Here is a 17,451-nt window from a genome sequence, read left to right on the forward strand (position 1 = left end):
ACCCATAGACCCCGAACTCAAATTTTCCTGAAATATAGGATATACCAAAATCGGAGTACTTCAATAGGGTATCTCCTCTATTTCAGCTTCCGGAAATTGTTGTATTACGGCTCCACCCAATTCCAGAATCAGAGGTTAGAGCAGTGCTTCTACCGTTCTACGTCTTCTACCTTTGAATTTCAAAGGTATGTTAACTTTTATTCCTTTCCTTACACTGTATTTCTTTACACTGTATTTCTTCCTCCTTACACTGATCCATCAATTTTCTTCATCTCATCTTCCAATCTTTGAAGATAATCCGTAATCTTGGATTTTGAAACCCATTTTTGATCTTCGAAACTTCTTTCAGAAACTCAGATATAGTTTTCGGTACATAAACCAAACTCAAATCCAAGCTTTGAGGACCAAATCCAAACTCAAATCGTCGATAACCAAACTCCTTTCTGCTGCTCTACAAGGCGTTTCATTTATTTATTTTTTCAATTTTATTTTCAGGGTTTGGACATACATGGCCGAATCTATATAAACGAACAAGGGATTAACGCACAGGTACTTTGTCAGTCGCCCCTTGCGTTTTTTATTAATTAATAATTGAACAAATAGTTACATTCCATTATTCAAGGCGATTTGAGCATTCTCATTACTGTCATATTCTACCACTCCATAATTTGGTGATGAATCGACATTGTTTTTCTGCTCATTTGATTTTTCATGCTCGACTAAACAAAAGGGTGTTTTTTATCCCTTTTTTTTGCTAACGAAAATGAAATATTAGGTTGCAAATGCTAGTGCTGGCTTCATTTTTGACCTTGTACAGTTATTTTCAAATTTAAACTACAGAAATTTTAGTAATTGAAAATGCATATAGTTCTCATATGCTTTTCCATGTATGTACAGGCATATTTTTCCTATCTTCATTCAGCACTCTCTTGGTGCTTAGTTCCTTCCAGCATATTGATTAATTGTAGAAGATAGTATAGTTAGTATCTTTCTTGCCTTGTTTTGAGTTAGAGTGTTTGTGTTTGTGAGATAGAAACTAACAAATTGAGCCCACTTTCCTTTTTAAGCTATTGGTTAATGACTTCGGTTTATATCATATTAGTTTGCATGAATTTGATTCTTTGAATAACCTTCTTGTGGTGCCTTGGGTTTAATTCAAAATTTTCCGAATTATTAATAGTTGATGTGGAAATTTGATTAGGACAATGTGAAAAAGTTATGCTCTAATTTTCTGAACTGTCAAGATATAGGTATGTTAGGGAAAACCCACTCTCTGTTTACTGGTAAGTTTAATCTTGAGTGTTATATGAGGTTACTATCTTTAATCTACAGTTTATATATATTTAAGGTCAGGGAATAGCTGTTTCCAATTACTTGAACACTTGGCTGTTTTCAATAAATCTACAGTTAATATATATTTAAGGCCACTTTCCTTATACAAGTGTTGTTTGATTTTCTTTTTTAAAGGAAAAATACAGTTTGTATGGCGTTGTTGTGTGTTTTCAAATAGAATAGAACGTAAGAGACTTTGGGATCAATTAACATCAATTTTAACTAGAAGAACATTGTCATACTTGGAGTGAAAATTCTTGCATTTTATCTGGTGCTAAGGTGGTGCATATTAGTCTTTGGTTTTCTTTTCACACTGCTAGGTGCTTTCACCCATCAGTAAGGATCGGGATAGGTTTTCTTTAAAATAGTTGAGTGGAGGTCTTCGATGAACTTAGTTGGAACTGTTTGTGTGCTGGTGCTTATATGATTTGGAATTGGATTTTGATTGAAATATTCGGGTAATATCTAAATGCATGGCCTGGATGGAATTAGGGATGCAATTTAACTGAAAATGTTGTTTTATATTACAAAGTAGTTACAAGTGTTTATTGTGTTGCATTAGAAGATGTTAACTAGGTGTTGTTTTCTTTCTTATGAAGAACACAGTATATTTGCCTTTTTTGATCTTATGATGAGAGTTTTCTTTCAAAGTTTCATATTTGAATCGTATTACTGATTTATTTTTCAAAAAATCCAAATTACTCATCTTCGCTTTGGTATTGTTAGTTATGTAGAAAACGAAGGTTTCTCTTTTGTGGACGTCGGCCATTCATATCAACCCAAGGTATCTCTCTACAATCTCATGGTTTTGTTTGCAGTAACATTGATGCGTTTGTTTTATTTGATTGTTGTTTTCTAAATTGTCAAAATTAAAGTAAATTTTCTTTGGATCGAATTTAATTTTCAATGGGCCTATGTGGCCATTGGTTTTTTGCGACTTGTGATTGTTGACCTCTTTTTTTTTTGGCTGTTATAATGGTCATGGTTTTCGGGTTTCTGTTTAGTTCCTGTGGCATTGTTTATTCTCTCCTCATTTTCCTTTTTTTCTAACATTTCTTTCCCTTTTATTCTCTCCTTTATTATGCCTGTCTCATTTCAAATTTTACCTCTTATATTTTTTATGCCCGGAATAATTCAAAGACACACTATATTGTGATTCTCTCTACCGTTTCTGTTTTTGGGATTTTTGGACTCCCTTGCTTCATCAGGTATTTTACCTCTTTTCTCCAACATTGTCTTTTCCGTTCTCCCTTTTAAGAGCTATGCTTTTGCACTTGTATTTTTTGGTTTATTTTATGGCTTTTGGTTTTCAGTTTTAGAAATCAACAATAAAAAAAGTTTGTCAATTACTTAATGGGAAGCAAAAAATCTGAAATTGTATTGGGAATTTTCTCTTTTCAAATTTTTCATAAATATTACAATAAATTAAACTAACCAGTTGGCAATAAATGACTAGCTTATTCCCATATTCTATCCTATTTTTCCTTTATTTCTAACGTTCCTTTCTCCTTTTTTAGCTACTCTTTTCCCTTCTTTACAAATATTTTCCTTCTCTCTTGTTTTTTCTTCTCTCAGCCTTTTCAAGGTGAAAAAAAGCTTTTTAAGGTTTTTCATTCTATCAAAATTTCACTTTATATTATTTTCTCTACTCGAATATTAGGTCTCTATATATTTTTAAAATAAAAAAATTCAAAATAATTATTGAGTAATAGTTTAAAAACTGTTAATTTTGAGAGAAATTTAATTGAATAATATTATATTAATTTAAACTATGACAATTAGTTGAATTTATGTCAACTTAATTTTTTTTTATCATCATCACGAAGGTGACATTAGTTCATATGAGCACAGTACGAATGGTGTTAAATATTCTTTTTGTTTAGTGGGTTTTAGAGGTATGTGAATGAATATTTAAATAAAAATTAAATTTTTTAAATTTTTTAGAAATAGAATTAAATTGGCAAATTTTGTAAAGTTGGAGAGTTAAATTATTGAATTTAGAATTTAAACTAAAATGATAAATTTTGTAAACATTAAAGGATAAATTTGTTGAATTTTAGATTTAGGATTAAATTGATAGAATCTATAAATATTAGAGAGCTAAAATTGTTATTAGGCAAAAAAAAGACACAATTAGCTTCCTGATAATTAATGGGAAATAATTAAAATATTTAATTTTAAAAAATTGAATCATCAAAATAGAATCAAAGACGTGGTTAAGTGATGATTTTGTAGTTTAACCAAAGATTTAACGATACAAATAAAAAATTAAATTAAGCCTATTCCTAATCCTTAAATTCCTAAAACGGAAACACCCTTAGATAGTCGGTCCCTCATCCACCTCCTAGACAGATCACCCTTCACCTTCGAGTCATCTTATCTCTCACCTCAACCGGTGCTGTTCAGGCAGAACTCACTCTCTCCACTCGATTCTCAGCCGGCAGCCGCTACAACCCATCCCTCACAGCCTCTTTCCGTCACTCAACTCAACCTTTGCAATCGACAGTCAGTCGCGCGGCTCGCAAGCAGTGCAATCGGTAGTCAGTCGCGCGGCTCGCAAGCAGTGCAATCGGTAGTCAGTCGCGCGGATCGCAAGCAGTGCAATCGGTAGTCAGTTGCGCAGCTCGCAAGCAGCAAGCTCGTCGCCGCCGTCTCACACCCTGAGGTTTCTGCAAATTTATTAATAGGTTCATTTGAAATCTGTTGCTTGTTTAAATTTCATAATACAGATCGTTGAATATATTCTGCTGAAAAAATGCACCCTCCTCTGACTTTACACAGGCATCCTATGTGTGCTGAAGTAAGTACAAACTTGGTGTTGAATCTAATATTTTTAGCTGTTGGATTGGAAGGAAAGTTTGGTTCTTGTTAAATTAATCATATGACTTTATCTTTTGGCAGATCATCGAGGAATTCCAAAAGTGTCATTTAGAGCATCCAATAACTAAATTCTTCGGTGAATGTACAGAATTAAAGATAAAGCTCGATCGCTGTTTCCGGCAGGAAGTGAGTTATTCTCAGCTCTAGGGGGAAATTCAGTTTCTAGTATCATTGTCGTGACTCTGTTTGAAACAGGATGTTTTTATTTGGCAGAAAGCTTTGAAGAGGAAGGCTAATTTTGAACAGAGTAAGAAACTGAAAGAAAGACTTCAGGCGTTAAGGAAGGAAACTGCTGAAAACGATTCATGAATCTATACCAATTCATGAATCTGTTTTACGATGCTGTGGTTGGTTGGGCCACTGGTATTTGGTTGCTGCTACAAAAAATTGTTTAATTGTTTCCGTTGCCTACTTGAGAATGATATATGATGAACAAAGACATGGTTCCTTCTTGATTTTATATAAGAAACTTTGATTGTATACCTATGTACTTGGACTGCTGAAAATCTTAAATAACAATCCCTTTACTTTATTCTTCCGCATCGAGCTCATTATCATAACCTGCAGTTTTTTAAATGTTTGACCTCTAATGTTGATCCACTTAGATGACAATAGAAACTTTAAGGTAGTTGCCATTGTGTTTAAACTGAAATCTTTGTTAGTATTATGTTTTCTCTAATTATTTCCCTTACTATTCTCCTCTCATCTAGGTGCACACTTCAAAAGCTAGAACCATTTGTTTTCTGAACGAGGTAATGGGCAATAAAGCAAATGGAGGAAGACTAGGTTGCCAAAACAATGATTTTTATCATTAGTGATAGAAGAAAGGGTTTATTAATTAAACAAAAAAGAGGAAGAAATATGACCAAATCTTTCTAGTTTTCTATATATAAAACTCTGATCCTGCTAGTTTGAGGTGAATGTCCCAAGCCATAGGGTTTTGTTTAACAGTGATGGAATCAATGTGTTTGAATTAGCTTTATCTAGAATTAAACAGCAAGTTTTCCTCAGTAGCTACGGTCTTCTTATCTGCAAATTCTCTTAAAAATCGAAATAGTTTAATAGCAAAACCGAAAAAGTATAACTAAGAAAGCTTGAAGTTCGATCCCAATAGCAGAGCTAGTTCTGTGTTTCTAAGTACTAATACAAGTATGAACTCCATTAATTCAAGCTTTTTCCTTTTTCTGTCAATTTATGTTTCCTTAACATAGATGCTATATTCTTCTTTGTACTTGGGTATGCTGTGGTATGTTAATAAGACTTTTTCTGCTGTTGAAATCATTGACAAAGTGTTTCATTTTATTCTCAGAATTAAAAACTGAATCCAGATGTTCATGAAAAAGGCATTTGATTGCTTCTGGCATGGTTTGATCCTTTACTACACTGTTCCAATAGTCCCCCTGGTTCTTTTCTTGCTTAAGGTTTGCAGACTACCCAAGAAAAGATGTGTATAAACATCAATAAAGCGCGATCATGAAACAAACATAATTGAATGAAAACCAGGATTATGGATTATTTTGAACAAATTTCATAGAAAAACATACAGAAACTGGTTTTTAGTTAGTCAGTTGCTGCTCTAAGATTATATGTGCAGTAATGGTTACCAGAAAGCAGAAAATGAAGAATCTTCATGTCTTTTACATGTTAGTTTGAAGAGAAGGGATTGGATCATACCATTAATAGAGTTTGTAAGACCATGACTGATGCTTAAAATGGAGTGCATGGAAAAAAGTGTATGTCGTATCAATTCTAAGATTTGAACTTTTGGTACTAAAGAGAGGAAAAAGAAAAATGAATTTGAACTGGGTATTGAGTGGAGCGAAGAACTGAAGGATTTAAAGAAAAAGTTTGTTGGAGCAAAAACCGACTTATCCTATAACATAAGTCAATTGGAGAGCAAAAGATGGGATAAATGTTCTCAAATCTCACCCAACTCTACTTGATCAATCAATTCAATTTTCTTGAAGAGCCACTCCAATTAGAACAATGGACTCTGCCATCCATTCTCCAACCGGTTTATAATTTCAATTAAGATTGTTTCGACTAATTTTGCTATGCGACTGTACACCGTGCAATGGATAAGGGGAACATAAGAAGCAGTGTTAGTATCCTTTGACTGGATTGGAAGCGTGCACTATTTGATATTGTTGTACTAAGGTTTGAATTTTGGAAGGAAAGATACAAATGCATTGTTGATGAAATACAAGGAAATGCATGTTTTGAGTTTCAAATGGACCAATCTCTCTTACCTTGATGATTGTTGGTATTATCAAGCCAACTCTGTCTGAAGAAAAGCCACCTTCAACATCCCTCTTCTCTTTTCACCCCCAAACTTTGTGATTCAACTACATACTCAATTTTACCATCACCAATTTCATAATTTAATATTTAAGACAAGTTTGCAAGCAATTGTATTTTACCAATGTAAATGAATAATCCTAATGCTCGAGGAAAAACTTATTAATATATATAATATTCGACATAAAATAAGGCATAATTAGTACAATTTTAAACTAAAAATTAAAATACGAGTAATAATTTTTGTAAAATATAAAACCTCTTCAAAGAAGCAAGAATATTCATTCTCTTGCTAGAAATATATAAGTAATGAGAGTAATTAAAATTTACCAATTAAATTAATTTATTGTTAACGCATAACTATACTACAAAACAAAAATAAGATTATCTAACCCATAGCCCCTGGTTTTGCTCAACACAAAATTCAGTGTGCTTTTTTAAGTTATAAGGCTTTTATGTGCACCATTAATTATATAAATAGAATTAGTTATATAGGAGCCTTCTTACTTTGTTGTTCAATGACTGTAATGTTTCTACAGGATGGTAATTGTTGACTTCCCTTCCTAAGCAAAAAAAAAAAGATATCTAATATAAATCAGCTGTTTATAAAATTAATAAAAACTCTTAAAAAAGTTTAGGTAGATGTTTTATTTTATTTTAGTATTTCTTCTAGATGTATTTTGCATTGTTTTTTTCTTCTATTTTATGGTAATTTCAACCAATCTGATATCCAAATTAAATATCATATGCTTCAATAAATATTTGACATATGTATTTTAATAAAAAACATAGGTAAATAAAAAGAAAAACTCAAATACTAAATTCAATCAAAAGAAAATTAGAAAAATTCCGTCCAACTTAAAAAGGTAAAATATACAAGTACAAAAAAAATAACGGTATAATCGGAACACACTCATGTATAGATTTGAAAAAGACAATAATATCCTTAACGTGACCAAATCAACCCTAATCTTCTCCCAATTCCTGAACTTTTACTCCCAAATCATTCACCAAAACGAATTGAAGAAGATTACTTTCTTCTCTTTAGATCTTTCCACTAACCTTCTTCAAATCTATTTAAGGTCAGCTAAAAATCATTCTATGAGAAAAGATTTCGATTTTCTTTTTGCTAAATGATTGGTCATTAGCTTTATCTTTTCATCTTTATTTCCCCTGTTTTTTCTTTTTGGTTGAAAGTTCCTTTCTTTGGACGTAATTTTGTTTTGGTTTTGTTGTTATTGGCATGGGAGTCTTAATAACGGGAAAAGGTTAGAATGATTTCCTTATTTCAATTTTTCTTTACATTTTCAAAAGTTGTTCTTTTCTTGGTGCTTGAAAGTAGCTATTAAAGTGGCGTGGTAGTTTTTTCTCTTATTTCTTTCTGGATTTTCCTCTTGTAAACTTTCGTAGAGTAATTTGAGCTCAAAAGGATACATGCGAAATAAAATAAAATAAAAATTATTATTTGAAATTATGAGGACATTTCCATTGTAATCACTGTTGTAAAATGTAAGCTGTTCAAAAGTTTGAGTTTTTACATTATATAAGCATTTTGTTTGGTAGATGAGTTGAGAGCCTGGTTTTAATAGATTATTACTAGTATTTGTTCCTTGTTTAGAAGTAAATTGCTGCTTGCAAATATGAAGATTGGCTGTTTAGCAATTAGCTTTCATCTTTAGGAAGGATGGCGTGGTTTCGTTTATTCAGTTAAGATAGTAATATAAAGTATGTCTAGGATACTCCTGTGTCTCCTAGCAATACAGTTATACTATTATGCATGTTTCCAATGAATTAGGTATTGCTTATTTCATGCTTTGGTTGTTTGTACATATGGTCAGATGTGAACCATTTGAATCATATCTTCTCAATTTTCACTTTTCATGAAATTTAATTTTAAGCAGTTGTCGGTATTCGTATACTTCTGTTAATGTCAAATTTTCATTTTGTTATGGTTAGTCTTCACAGTGCTCATGTGGAGCTCTCTGAATGGTTTGTTCGTTGGCTTCAAAATTGTTGGCCCTCTTAACTTCTTTACCTGACTGAAAAAAGTTAGCTCTCTTGCCTTCTTGGGTAAGACAATGGTAAGTTGGTCATTGCATGGAATGAAATCATAATTTGTATTGGTTGCCCCATGGAAGACCACACTTTTGTTGTTGGTCAGGAGTTCCCTGATGTCAAGGCCTTCCGTAACGCTATTAAGGAAGCTGCCATTGCACAGCACTTTGAGCTGCGTATTGTAAAGGTGACCTTATCCGTTACTTTGCTAAGTGCGCTTCAGAAGGATGTCCATGGCGTATTCGTGCAGTTAAGCTTCCCAGTGCTCCAACTTTCACAATTAGAAGTCTTGAAGGAACACATACTTGTGGGAAAAATGCACAAAATGGGCACCATCAAGCTTCTGTGGATTGGATTGTGAGTTTTATAGAGGAACGACTACGGGATAACATCAATTACAAGCCAAAGGATATATTGCATGACATTCATAAACAATATGGGATCATCATACCATACAAGCAAGCTTGGCGTGCAAAGGAACGGGGACTTGCTGCTATTTATGGCTCTTCAGAAGAAGGATACTGCATGCTTCCCACATTTTGTGAGCAAATAAAGAAAACAAACCCTGGAAGTATTGCAGAGGTATTCACCACTGGTGCAGATAACCGTTTCCAGCGGCTGTTTATTTCCTTTCATGCATCCATATGTGGATTCTTGAGTGGATGCTTGCCTATTGTTGGGCTTGGTGGAATCCAGCTTAAAAGCAAATACCTTGGTACTTTGCTTTCAGCAACTGCTTTTGATGCTGATGGTGGTTTATTTCCTCTTGCATTTGGCATTGTTGATACAGAAAACGATGATAGCTGGATCTGGTTCTTATCAGAGTTGCATAAGGCTTTGGAGATGAATTCTGAGAAAATGCCACAGCTCACATTTCTATCAGATGGTCAAAAAGGCACTTTAGATGCAGTAAGGAGAAAGTTCCCAAATTCTTGTCAGGCCTTTTGCATGCGCTATCTTAGTGAAAGCATTAGCAAAGAGTTCAAGAACTCAAGGCTTGTCCATCTTCTCTGGAAAGCTGCATATGCTACAACTACGACTGCTTTTAAAGAGAAAATGGCTGAAATAGAGGAGGCTTCTCCTGAAGCTGCAAAGTGGATACAGCAATTTCCTCCTTCCCGCTGGGCATTGTTGTATTTCGAAGGGACACGTTATGGGCACCTCTCATCAAACATTGAGGAATTTAATCGGTGGATTCTAGATGCTCGAGAGTTACCCATAATACAGGTGGTTGAGCAAATTCACAACAAATTGATGTCTGAGTTTGAGGACCGTCGAACTAGAAGTCATTCTTGGTTTCTGTACTAGCCCCTAGTGCTGAGACACGCATGCGAGAAGTTATCAGCCGTGCATCAACATATCAAGTTCTGCGGTCAGATGAAGTAGAATTTGAGGTTATATCAGCTGAACGATCAGACATTGTGAATATTGGGAAACACGCTTGTTCATGTCGTGATTGGCAACTTTATGGAATACCTTGTGCACATGCTGCGGCAGCAATCATGTCATGCCGAAAAGATGTATATGCTTTCGCAGAGAAATGCTTTACAGTTGCCAGTTATTGTGAGGCATATTCAGAAGAGATATACCCCATTCCTCAGAAGATAGACTGGAACAAGTTCGGTGAGGCGCCTAGTACTTTGAATGAGGATGCCCAAGTTGTACGACCGCCCAAGTTTCGCCGGCCACCAGGACGCCCTGAAAAGAAACGGATATGCGTAGAGGAGCTTAATCGTGAGAACACACGGTGCATTGTAGCAGATGTAACCAGACTGGTCACTATAAAACAACTTGCAAAGCAGATATTATGAAGGGTATTGAGCAGTTCGAGCCTTGTAGGATCTAATTTTATGCTTAAGTAGATTGTAGATTATGAACATGGTACTAGGGTGGCCATATTTAATCCTACACCAATGTGAAATAGGAAATCTCCATTTTATCTCCCTCAGTATGTATGTATGTATGTATGTATGTATGTATGTATGTATGTATGTATGTATAACTGGATTCAAGTTCCTATGGCTCTGGCTTTAGTTTTGCAACTTTTGCTCTTGATGAGAAATTCAGTCGGGCCTTTTATTGCACTCAATTGCACTCAAATACATCCAGTAGAATGTGTCTTCCGGATCCTTGTTGAATTTATTAACAAAATTTAAATTTTTTTTATATATTTTGAACTATCACCACTGCATATTTAAAGATGAAAGATTAAAAATAAAAATATGAAGTTAAAGGGTTAAAAAAAGCTTTTAGCGAAAAGCCAATTGACTTTTTATGGAAAAAAACAACAACCAATTGACCTTTTTTTTAACCAAAACTGTCAATTAACTGACAAAAGTCACCAAAATTGATACGTTTCATTACGTGAAGTAGGCAGTGGCTGGAAGAGTAAAGCATGGGAGTAGCTCTTGAAACTTTTTGTTGAGTTGTAGGTCAAGTTTGTATTTCCTTGTACTGTACAGCCACCTAATCCTGTATTTCCTTGTATTTCCTTGTACTGTACAGTCAACAATGCATTTGTATCTTTCCTTCCAAAATTCAAACCTTAGTACAACAAGATCAAATAGTGCACGCTTCCAACCCAGTCAAAGGATACTAACACTGCTTCTTATGTTCCCCTTATCCATTGCACGGTGTACAGTCGCATAGCAAAATTAGTCGAAACAATCTTAATTGAAATTAATAAACCAGTTGGGGAATGGATGGCAGAGTCCATTGTTCTAATTGAAGTAGCTCTTCAAGAATAATTGAATTGATTGATCAAGTAGAGTTGGGTGAGATTTGGGAACATTTATCCCATCTTTTGCTCTCCAATTGACTTATGTTATAGGATAAGTTGGTTTTTGCTCCCACAAACTTTTTCTTTAAATCCTTCAGTTCTTCGCTCCACTCAATACCCAGTTCAAATTCATTTCTTTTTCCTCTCTTAGTACCAAAAGTTCAAATCTTAGAATTGATACGACATACACTTTTTTCCATGCACTCCATTTTAAGCATCAGTCATGGTCTTACAAACTCTATTAATGGTATGATCCAATCCTTCTCTTCAAACTAACATGTAAAAGACATGAAGATTCTTCATTTTCTGCTTTCTGGTAACCATTACTGCACATATAATCTTAGAGCAGCAACTGACTAACTAAAAACCAGTTTCTGTATGTTTTTCTATGAAATTTGTTCAAAATAATCCATAATCCTGGTTTTCATTCAATTATGTTTGTTTCATGATCGCGCTTTATTGATGTTTATACACATCTTTTCTTGGGTAGTCTGCAAACCTTAAGCAAGAAAAGAACCAGGGGGACTATTGGAACAGTGTAGTAAAGGATCAAACCATGCCAGAAGCAATCAAATGCCTTTTTCATGAACATCTGGATTCAGTTTTTAATTCTGAGAATAAAATGAAGCACTTTGTCAATGATTCAACAGCAGAAAAAGCCTTATTAACATTCCACAGCAGACCCAAGTACAAAGAAGAATATAGCACCTATGTTAAGGACTTTAAGAATCAGAAGCAAACATAAATTGACAGAAAAAGGAAAAGCTTGAATTCATGGAGTTCATACTTGTATTAGTACTTAGAAACACAGAACTAGCTCTGCTATTGGGATCGAACTTCAAGCTTTTCTTAGTTATACTTTTTCGGTTTTGCTATTAAACTATTTCGATTTTTAAGAGAATTTGCAGATAAGAAGACCGTAGCTACTGAGGAAAATTTGCTGTTTAATTCTAGATAAAGCTAATTCAAACACATTGATTCCATCACTGTTAAACAAAGCCCTATTGCTTGGGACATTCACCTCAAACTAGCAGGATCAGAGTTTTATATACAGAAAACTAGCAAGATTTGGTCATATTTCTTCCTCTTTTTTGTTTAATTAATAAACCCTTTCTTCTATCACTAATGATAAAAATTATTGTTTTGGCAACCTAGTCTTCCTCCATTTGCTTGATTGCCCATTACCTCGTGCAGAAAACAAGTGGTTCTAGCTTTTAAAGTGTGAACCTAGATGAGAGGAGAATAGTAAGGGAAGTAATTAGAGAAAACATAATACTAGCAAAGATTTCAGTTTAAACACAATGGCAACTACCTTAAAGGTTTCTATTGTCATCTAAGTGGATCAACATTAGAGGTCAAACATTTAAAAAACTGCAGGTTATGATAATTGAGCTCGATGCGGAAGAATAAAGTAAAGGGATTGTTATTTAAGATTTTCAGCAGTCCAAGGACATAGGTATACAATCAAAGTTTCTTTATGTAAAATCAAGAAGGAACCATATCTTTGTTCATCATATATCATTCTCAAGTAGGTAACGGAAACAATTAAACAATTTTTTGTAGCAGCAACCAAATACAAGTGGCCCAACCAACCACAGCATCGTAAAACAAATTCATGAATTGCTATAGATTCATGAATCGTTTTCAGCAGTTTCCTTCCTTAACGCCTGAAGTCTTTCTTTCAGTTTCTTACTCTGTTCAAAATTGGCCTTCCTCTTCAAAGCTTTCTGCCAAATAAAAACTTCGTGTTTCAAACAGAGTCACGACAATGATACTAAAAACTGAATTTCCCCCTAGAGCTGAGAATAACTCACTTCCTGTCGGAAACAGCGATCGAGCTTTATCTTTAATTCTGTACATTCACCGAAGAATTTAGTTATTGGATGCTCTAAATGACACTTTTGGAATTCCTCGATGATTTGCCAAAAGATAAAGTCATATGATTAATTTAACAAGAACCAAACTTTCCTTCCAATCCAACAGCTAAAAATATTAGATTCAACACCAAGTTTGTACTTACTTCAGCACACATAGGATGCCTGTGTAAAGTCAGAGGAGGGTGCATTTTTCCAGCAGAATAAATTCAACGATCTGTATTATGAAATTTAAACAAGCAACAGATTTCAAATGAACCTATTGATAAATTTGCAGAAACCTCAGGGTGTGAGACGGCGGCGACGAGCTTGCTGCTTGCGAGCTGCGCAACTGACTACCGATTGCACTGCTTGCGAGCCGCGCGACTGACTACCGATTGCATTGCTTGCGAGTTGCGCGACTGACTGCCGATTGCAAGGGTTGAGTTGAGCGACGGAAAGAGGCTGTGAGGGATGGGTTGTAGCGGCTGCCGGCTGAGAATCGAGTGGAGAGAGTGAGTTTTGCCTGAACGGCGCCGGTTGAGGTGAGAGATAAGATGACTCGAAGGTGAAGGGTGATCTGTCTAGGAGGTGGGTGAGGGACCGACTATCTAAGGGTGTTTACGTTTTAGGAATTTAGGGATTAGGAATAGGCTTAATTTAATTTTTTATTTGTATCGTTAAATATTTTTGGTTAAACTACAAAAATCATCACTTAACCACGTCTTTGATTCTATTTTGATGATTCTATTTTTTCTTCAATTTTTTAAAATTAAATATTTTAATTATTTCCCATTAATCATCAGAAAGCTAAATTGTGTCTTTTTTTTTGCCTAATAAAAATTTTAGCTCTATAATATTTATAGATTCTATCAATTTAATCTTAAATTTAAAAATTCAACAAATTTATCCTTTAATATTTACAAAATTTATCATTTTAGTTTAAATTCTAAATTCAATAATTTAACTCTCAACTTTACAAAATTTACCAATTTAATTTTGTTTCTAAAAAATTTAATTTTTATTTAAATATTCATTCACATACCTCTAAAACCCGCTAAACAAAAAGAATATTTAACACCATTCGTACTGTGCTCATATGAACTAATGTCACCCTCATGATGATGATAAAAAAAATTAAGTTGACATAAATTCAACTAATTGTCATAACTTAAATTAATATAATATTATTCAATTAAATTTCTCTCAAAATTAACAGTTTTTAAACTATTACTCAATAATTATTTGAATTTTTATTTTAAAAATATATAAAGACCTAATCTTTGAGTAGAGAAAATAATATAATGTGAAATTTTGATAGAATGAAAAGCCTTGAAAAGCTTTTTTTCGCCTTGTTTTTTTTTTCTTGACTTGTCAATAATTTCCTAACATAGGTTGCCTAAGTATATCAGTCAAACAACCAAAGTCCTACAAAATCTAGTCCAAGAATTGAAAATACAATCTAAACTAAACAAACTGAGATAACTTTGTCGATTTCATGTTTCATGGGGATGTTCAACTTCATCTCTCTCTCTAATATTTTAAATTATTGAGAATACTTTAGATTTTGTCTAATAAAATGCACCCATGTCATACGACCTAAATCATCAATGAATAAATACATATTTTGAGCATAAGATAAAGTTTTCTTAGGACTACACACATCGGTGTGAACCATTCTAGCACTTTTTTGCCTCTCCATGCTCTTTCCTTTGGAAATGGTTGATGGTGTTTTTTGCCAAGCATACAACCTTCAAACACCAGATTTTTCTTCAATTGTTGGCAGCCCATGCACCGTACTCTTTTGAGCAAGTAACTTGAGACCTTTGTAGTTCAAGTGCGCAAGTCTCTTGTGCCACAAACAAGAGTCATTTTCTTCTTTGGCTATCAAATTGATACTTTTCTGGTACTGAAAAAAATAGTGAAAGCTTTTATTATTGGTCATTTTGATTGTAACAACAATTTTTCCTTTTGAAACAAGGATTTTGCACTCTTGATTCTCAAAGGATAGAGAATAATCATGCTCCAATGTTGTCTTTGCCTTGAACTTCAAAATATTTACCATTCTCCAATTTGACGTTTAAGCGAAATGTGGAGTTTATGTCGAGAAAAACTTCTTTATCTCTTGTCATATGGTTGCTACAATCATTGTCCAAAAACCATATGTTCTTTTGCTCTTCAAATGCCTTATGGCAAGCAAGAACAGATTCTCATCATTCTTTCCTTCTTCGGTAAATGTGCTTGTTGATTACTGAGACGACGGTCTTTTTGCACATGTCCGAACTTCTTGAAATTGTAGCATTGTGGTTTGCCTCTATTCCAATAATCCTTCTCTTCATGGCTATTTTTTTATAAATTCCACATCATTTACTGGATCCACCATCATTGTCTCGTCTACCATTGTTGTTGCTTCTACCTCATCCACGTGAATTTCTCCCTCTATCTCAACCTCTTCCAAATCTGCCACCTCTAGAAGGCTTGCCTTTGTTTTGTATTAAAGATTTCTCACCATTCTTGAAATCAATGATAAGCTTGGATTGTTGAAACATGCTATCAACAGATTTATCTAAATGGCGTAATAATCTTTACTCATAGGATCTTAGTGAACCCATCAACCCTTAAATAGTCATGGTTGACAATCCTTAGTTTCTTCATTAACTATCACCATAGATCAATTTTTTCGTCAAGTTGATTAGATTTCTATCAACAACTCTTCTATCATCAATAATGTCCTCATGTGCCTTCATTGATTCACCAACTTGGACAATTTATTATAATACTTATTTATGCTTTCATGCTCTTTCATTTTTTTTCTTTCTCAAATCTCTTTTGAGATATTGAAGTTTAACTATTCTCATTTTTGTGTCTCCTTTGAATTATTGTTGTTGACTATTTCATGCTTCTTTAGTTTTTTTTCTCTCTCATGATTGTGGGAAATATGACATGCGAAACTCCTCTTTAGATCATCTTGAGAACTCTGACATTCGTAATCTTCTCATTCTTTAATTCTTCAAGTTGTTCTTCATCTTCTGGATCTTGATAGCCCTCCTTGACTACTCCAATATATTCAAGAAGTGAATAATGTATCTATTTTGACTGTTCAAAAATCACAATTTTTGCCATAGATGATAAGAACTTGAACATTATGTAGATTGTGCATGTAGAAGTCATGATTAATTTTATTTTCACACACACACTCACATTACAGGAACCTCTAGCTATTGATACCGTTTAGTTGGAGAGGATTCTAGAGTCAGTGAAAGGAAGAAACACTAAACATGGAATGAATACTTTTCTCATGTCATATTTTTTTTATCTCTTACTTTGTACTTTCTCATAATGGTTTCATCACTTACAACCTTTATAACTGTTGTATGTGATTATTAATTTCAATATATGCATCTAATAATTAATGTGTATCTAGTACATACATGCATCTAGATAAATACTTTCATGCACGATTATTAGATCCCGAGATTCATCCATTCTTAACACATTGATACATGACAGCAAATTATCCAACAATTTCTTCAAAAAAGACCATTAATTTCTTTCTATACATATATTTTCTTTCAGCTGTATAGTGTGTGTGGGTAGGGGGTGTGCGAATAAAGCATAAAGTGTAGGAAGAGATGGAATGATCCCTGCAAACTATCATTTAATTAATAAGCAAAATAAAGCATCCAAAGAGTTGGAAAAGCCAAAAAATTATCCTCAATTGTTTGCTTAAAGATATGAATGGTTCAATCAACTCTTAATCGGACTTTGGGTTGGGTTTGGATTTCAATGGAGGATTACTGTTCTGAAAGCATTCCATAATCATAGAGTAACAACCTTTAGGGTATAATCAATTCAAAAGATCAATGATCTGATACTGAAAAACAGTATGTAGTATTAATTAAGACAGGAATCTAGATACAGTACGTATCCAAACCCTCTTTTGCAGCTTTTAATTAGATATTGGAAGAATCTGTGAGTGACATAGCCTAGTTATCCAAGTAATTCAAGTCAAAAACAATGAAGAAGCCTCTAGCTTCATGTGCCTCGCCATTTCTATTCTGGAGATCCGATCCATTCATGGTTTTAATACTTTTATGAAAAATACTGTGACATGAAAGAAAGAAAACCAACAGGGGTTTTCATTATATTATATAAATACAAAAGAGCTCTTTATGAAGGATGAACCTTTTTAGAAGAAGTCCTTCAAGCAGATTCCATAGGAAGCCAGTCCATAGAATTAAGGTTTGCAGCCTT

The 17,451-nt window shown here is 33.8% G+C and overlaps 1 protein-coding gene, 1 long non-coding RNA gene and 1 pseudogene across 14 annotated transcripts; 2 read left to right on the top strand and 1 right to left on the bottom strand.

The window, feature by feature from the left end:
• The first annotated feature begins 33 nt into the window (after positions 1-33).
• LOC121203176 (COX assembly mitochondrial protein 2 homolog) lies at positions 34-4,754 on the top strand. 13 transcript variants are annotated; one of them, XM_041110445.1, is made up of 7 exons: positions 34-185; positions 496-549; positions 2,059-2,116; positions 2,473-2,540; positions 3,770-4,132; positions 4,234-4,338; positions 4,426-4,754. In XM_041110445.1, the coding sequence occupies exons 5-7, from the start codon at positions 4,088-4,090 to the stop codon at positions 4,519-4,521; spliced, it is 246 nt and encodes an 81-aa protein (XP_040966379.1). In that variant the 5' UTR covers positions 34-185; positions 496-549; positions 2,059-2,116; positions 2,473-2,540; positions 3,770-4,087; the 3' UTR covers positions 4,522-4,754. The 13 variants fall into 13 exon arrangements, with proteins under 13 accessions (XP_040966379.1, XP_040966368.1, XP_040966369.1 ...); XM_041110434.1 differs by lacking the exon at positions 2,473-2,540 and having other exon boundaries at positions 3,739-4,132; positions 4,408-4,754; XM_041110435.1 differs by lacking the exon at positions 2,473-2,540 and having other exon boundaries at positions 4,408-4,754.
• A 2,679-nt stretch (positions 4,755-7,433) lies between these two features.
• Positions 7,434-10,649, top strand: LOC121226783 (uncharacterized; annotated as a pseudogene).
• A 2,096-nt stretch (positions 10,650-12,745) lies between these two features.
• Positions 12,746-14,101, bottom strand: LOC121226786 (uncharacterized). The gene is made up of 2 exons (XR_005924460.1): positions 13,159-14,101; positions 12,746-13,071 (listed from the first exon to the last, which is right to left on the bottom strand). It is a non-coding gene; the product is annotated as an uncharacterized lncRNA (long non-coding RNA).
• Between the last annotated feature and the right edge of the window lie 3,350 nt (positions 14,102-17,451).

Source organism: Gossypium hirsutum, unplaced genomic scaffold (assembly GCF_007990345.1).
Source record: "Gossypium hirsutum isolate 1008001.06 unplaced genomic scaffold, Gossypium_hirsutum_v2.1 scaffold_426, whole genome shotgun sequence".
Classification (NCBI taxonomy): Eukaryota; Viridiplantae; Streptophyta; class Magnoliopsida; order Malvales; family Malvaceae; genus Gossypium; species Gossypium hirsutum.

Bases quoted from the DNA above. Each gene is read 5' to 3' on its own strand.
- LOC121203176 (XM_041110434.1), top strand. From the start codon at position 4,088: ATGCACCCTCCTCTGACTTTACACAGGCATCCTATGTGTGCTGAA. The intron at 4,133-4,233 runs GTAAGTACAAAC...ATCTTTTGGCAG, and splicing joins GGCATCCTATGTGTGCTGAA to ATCATCGAGGAATTCCAAAA. The intron at 4,339-4,407 runs GTGAGTTATTCT...TGTTTGAAACAG, and splicing joins ATCGCTGTTTCCGGCAGGAA to GATGTTTTTATTTGGCAGAA.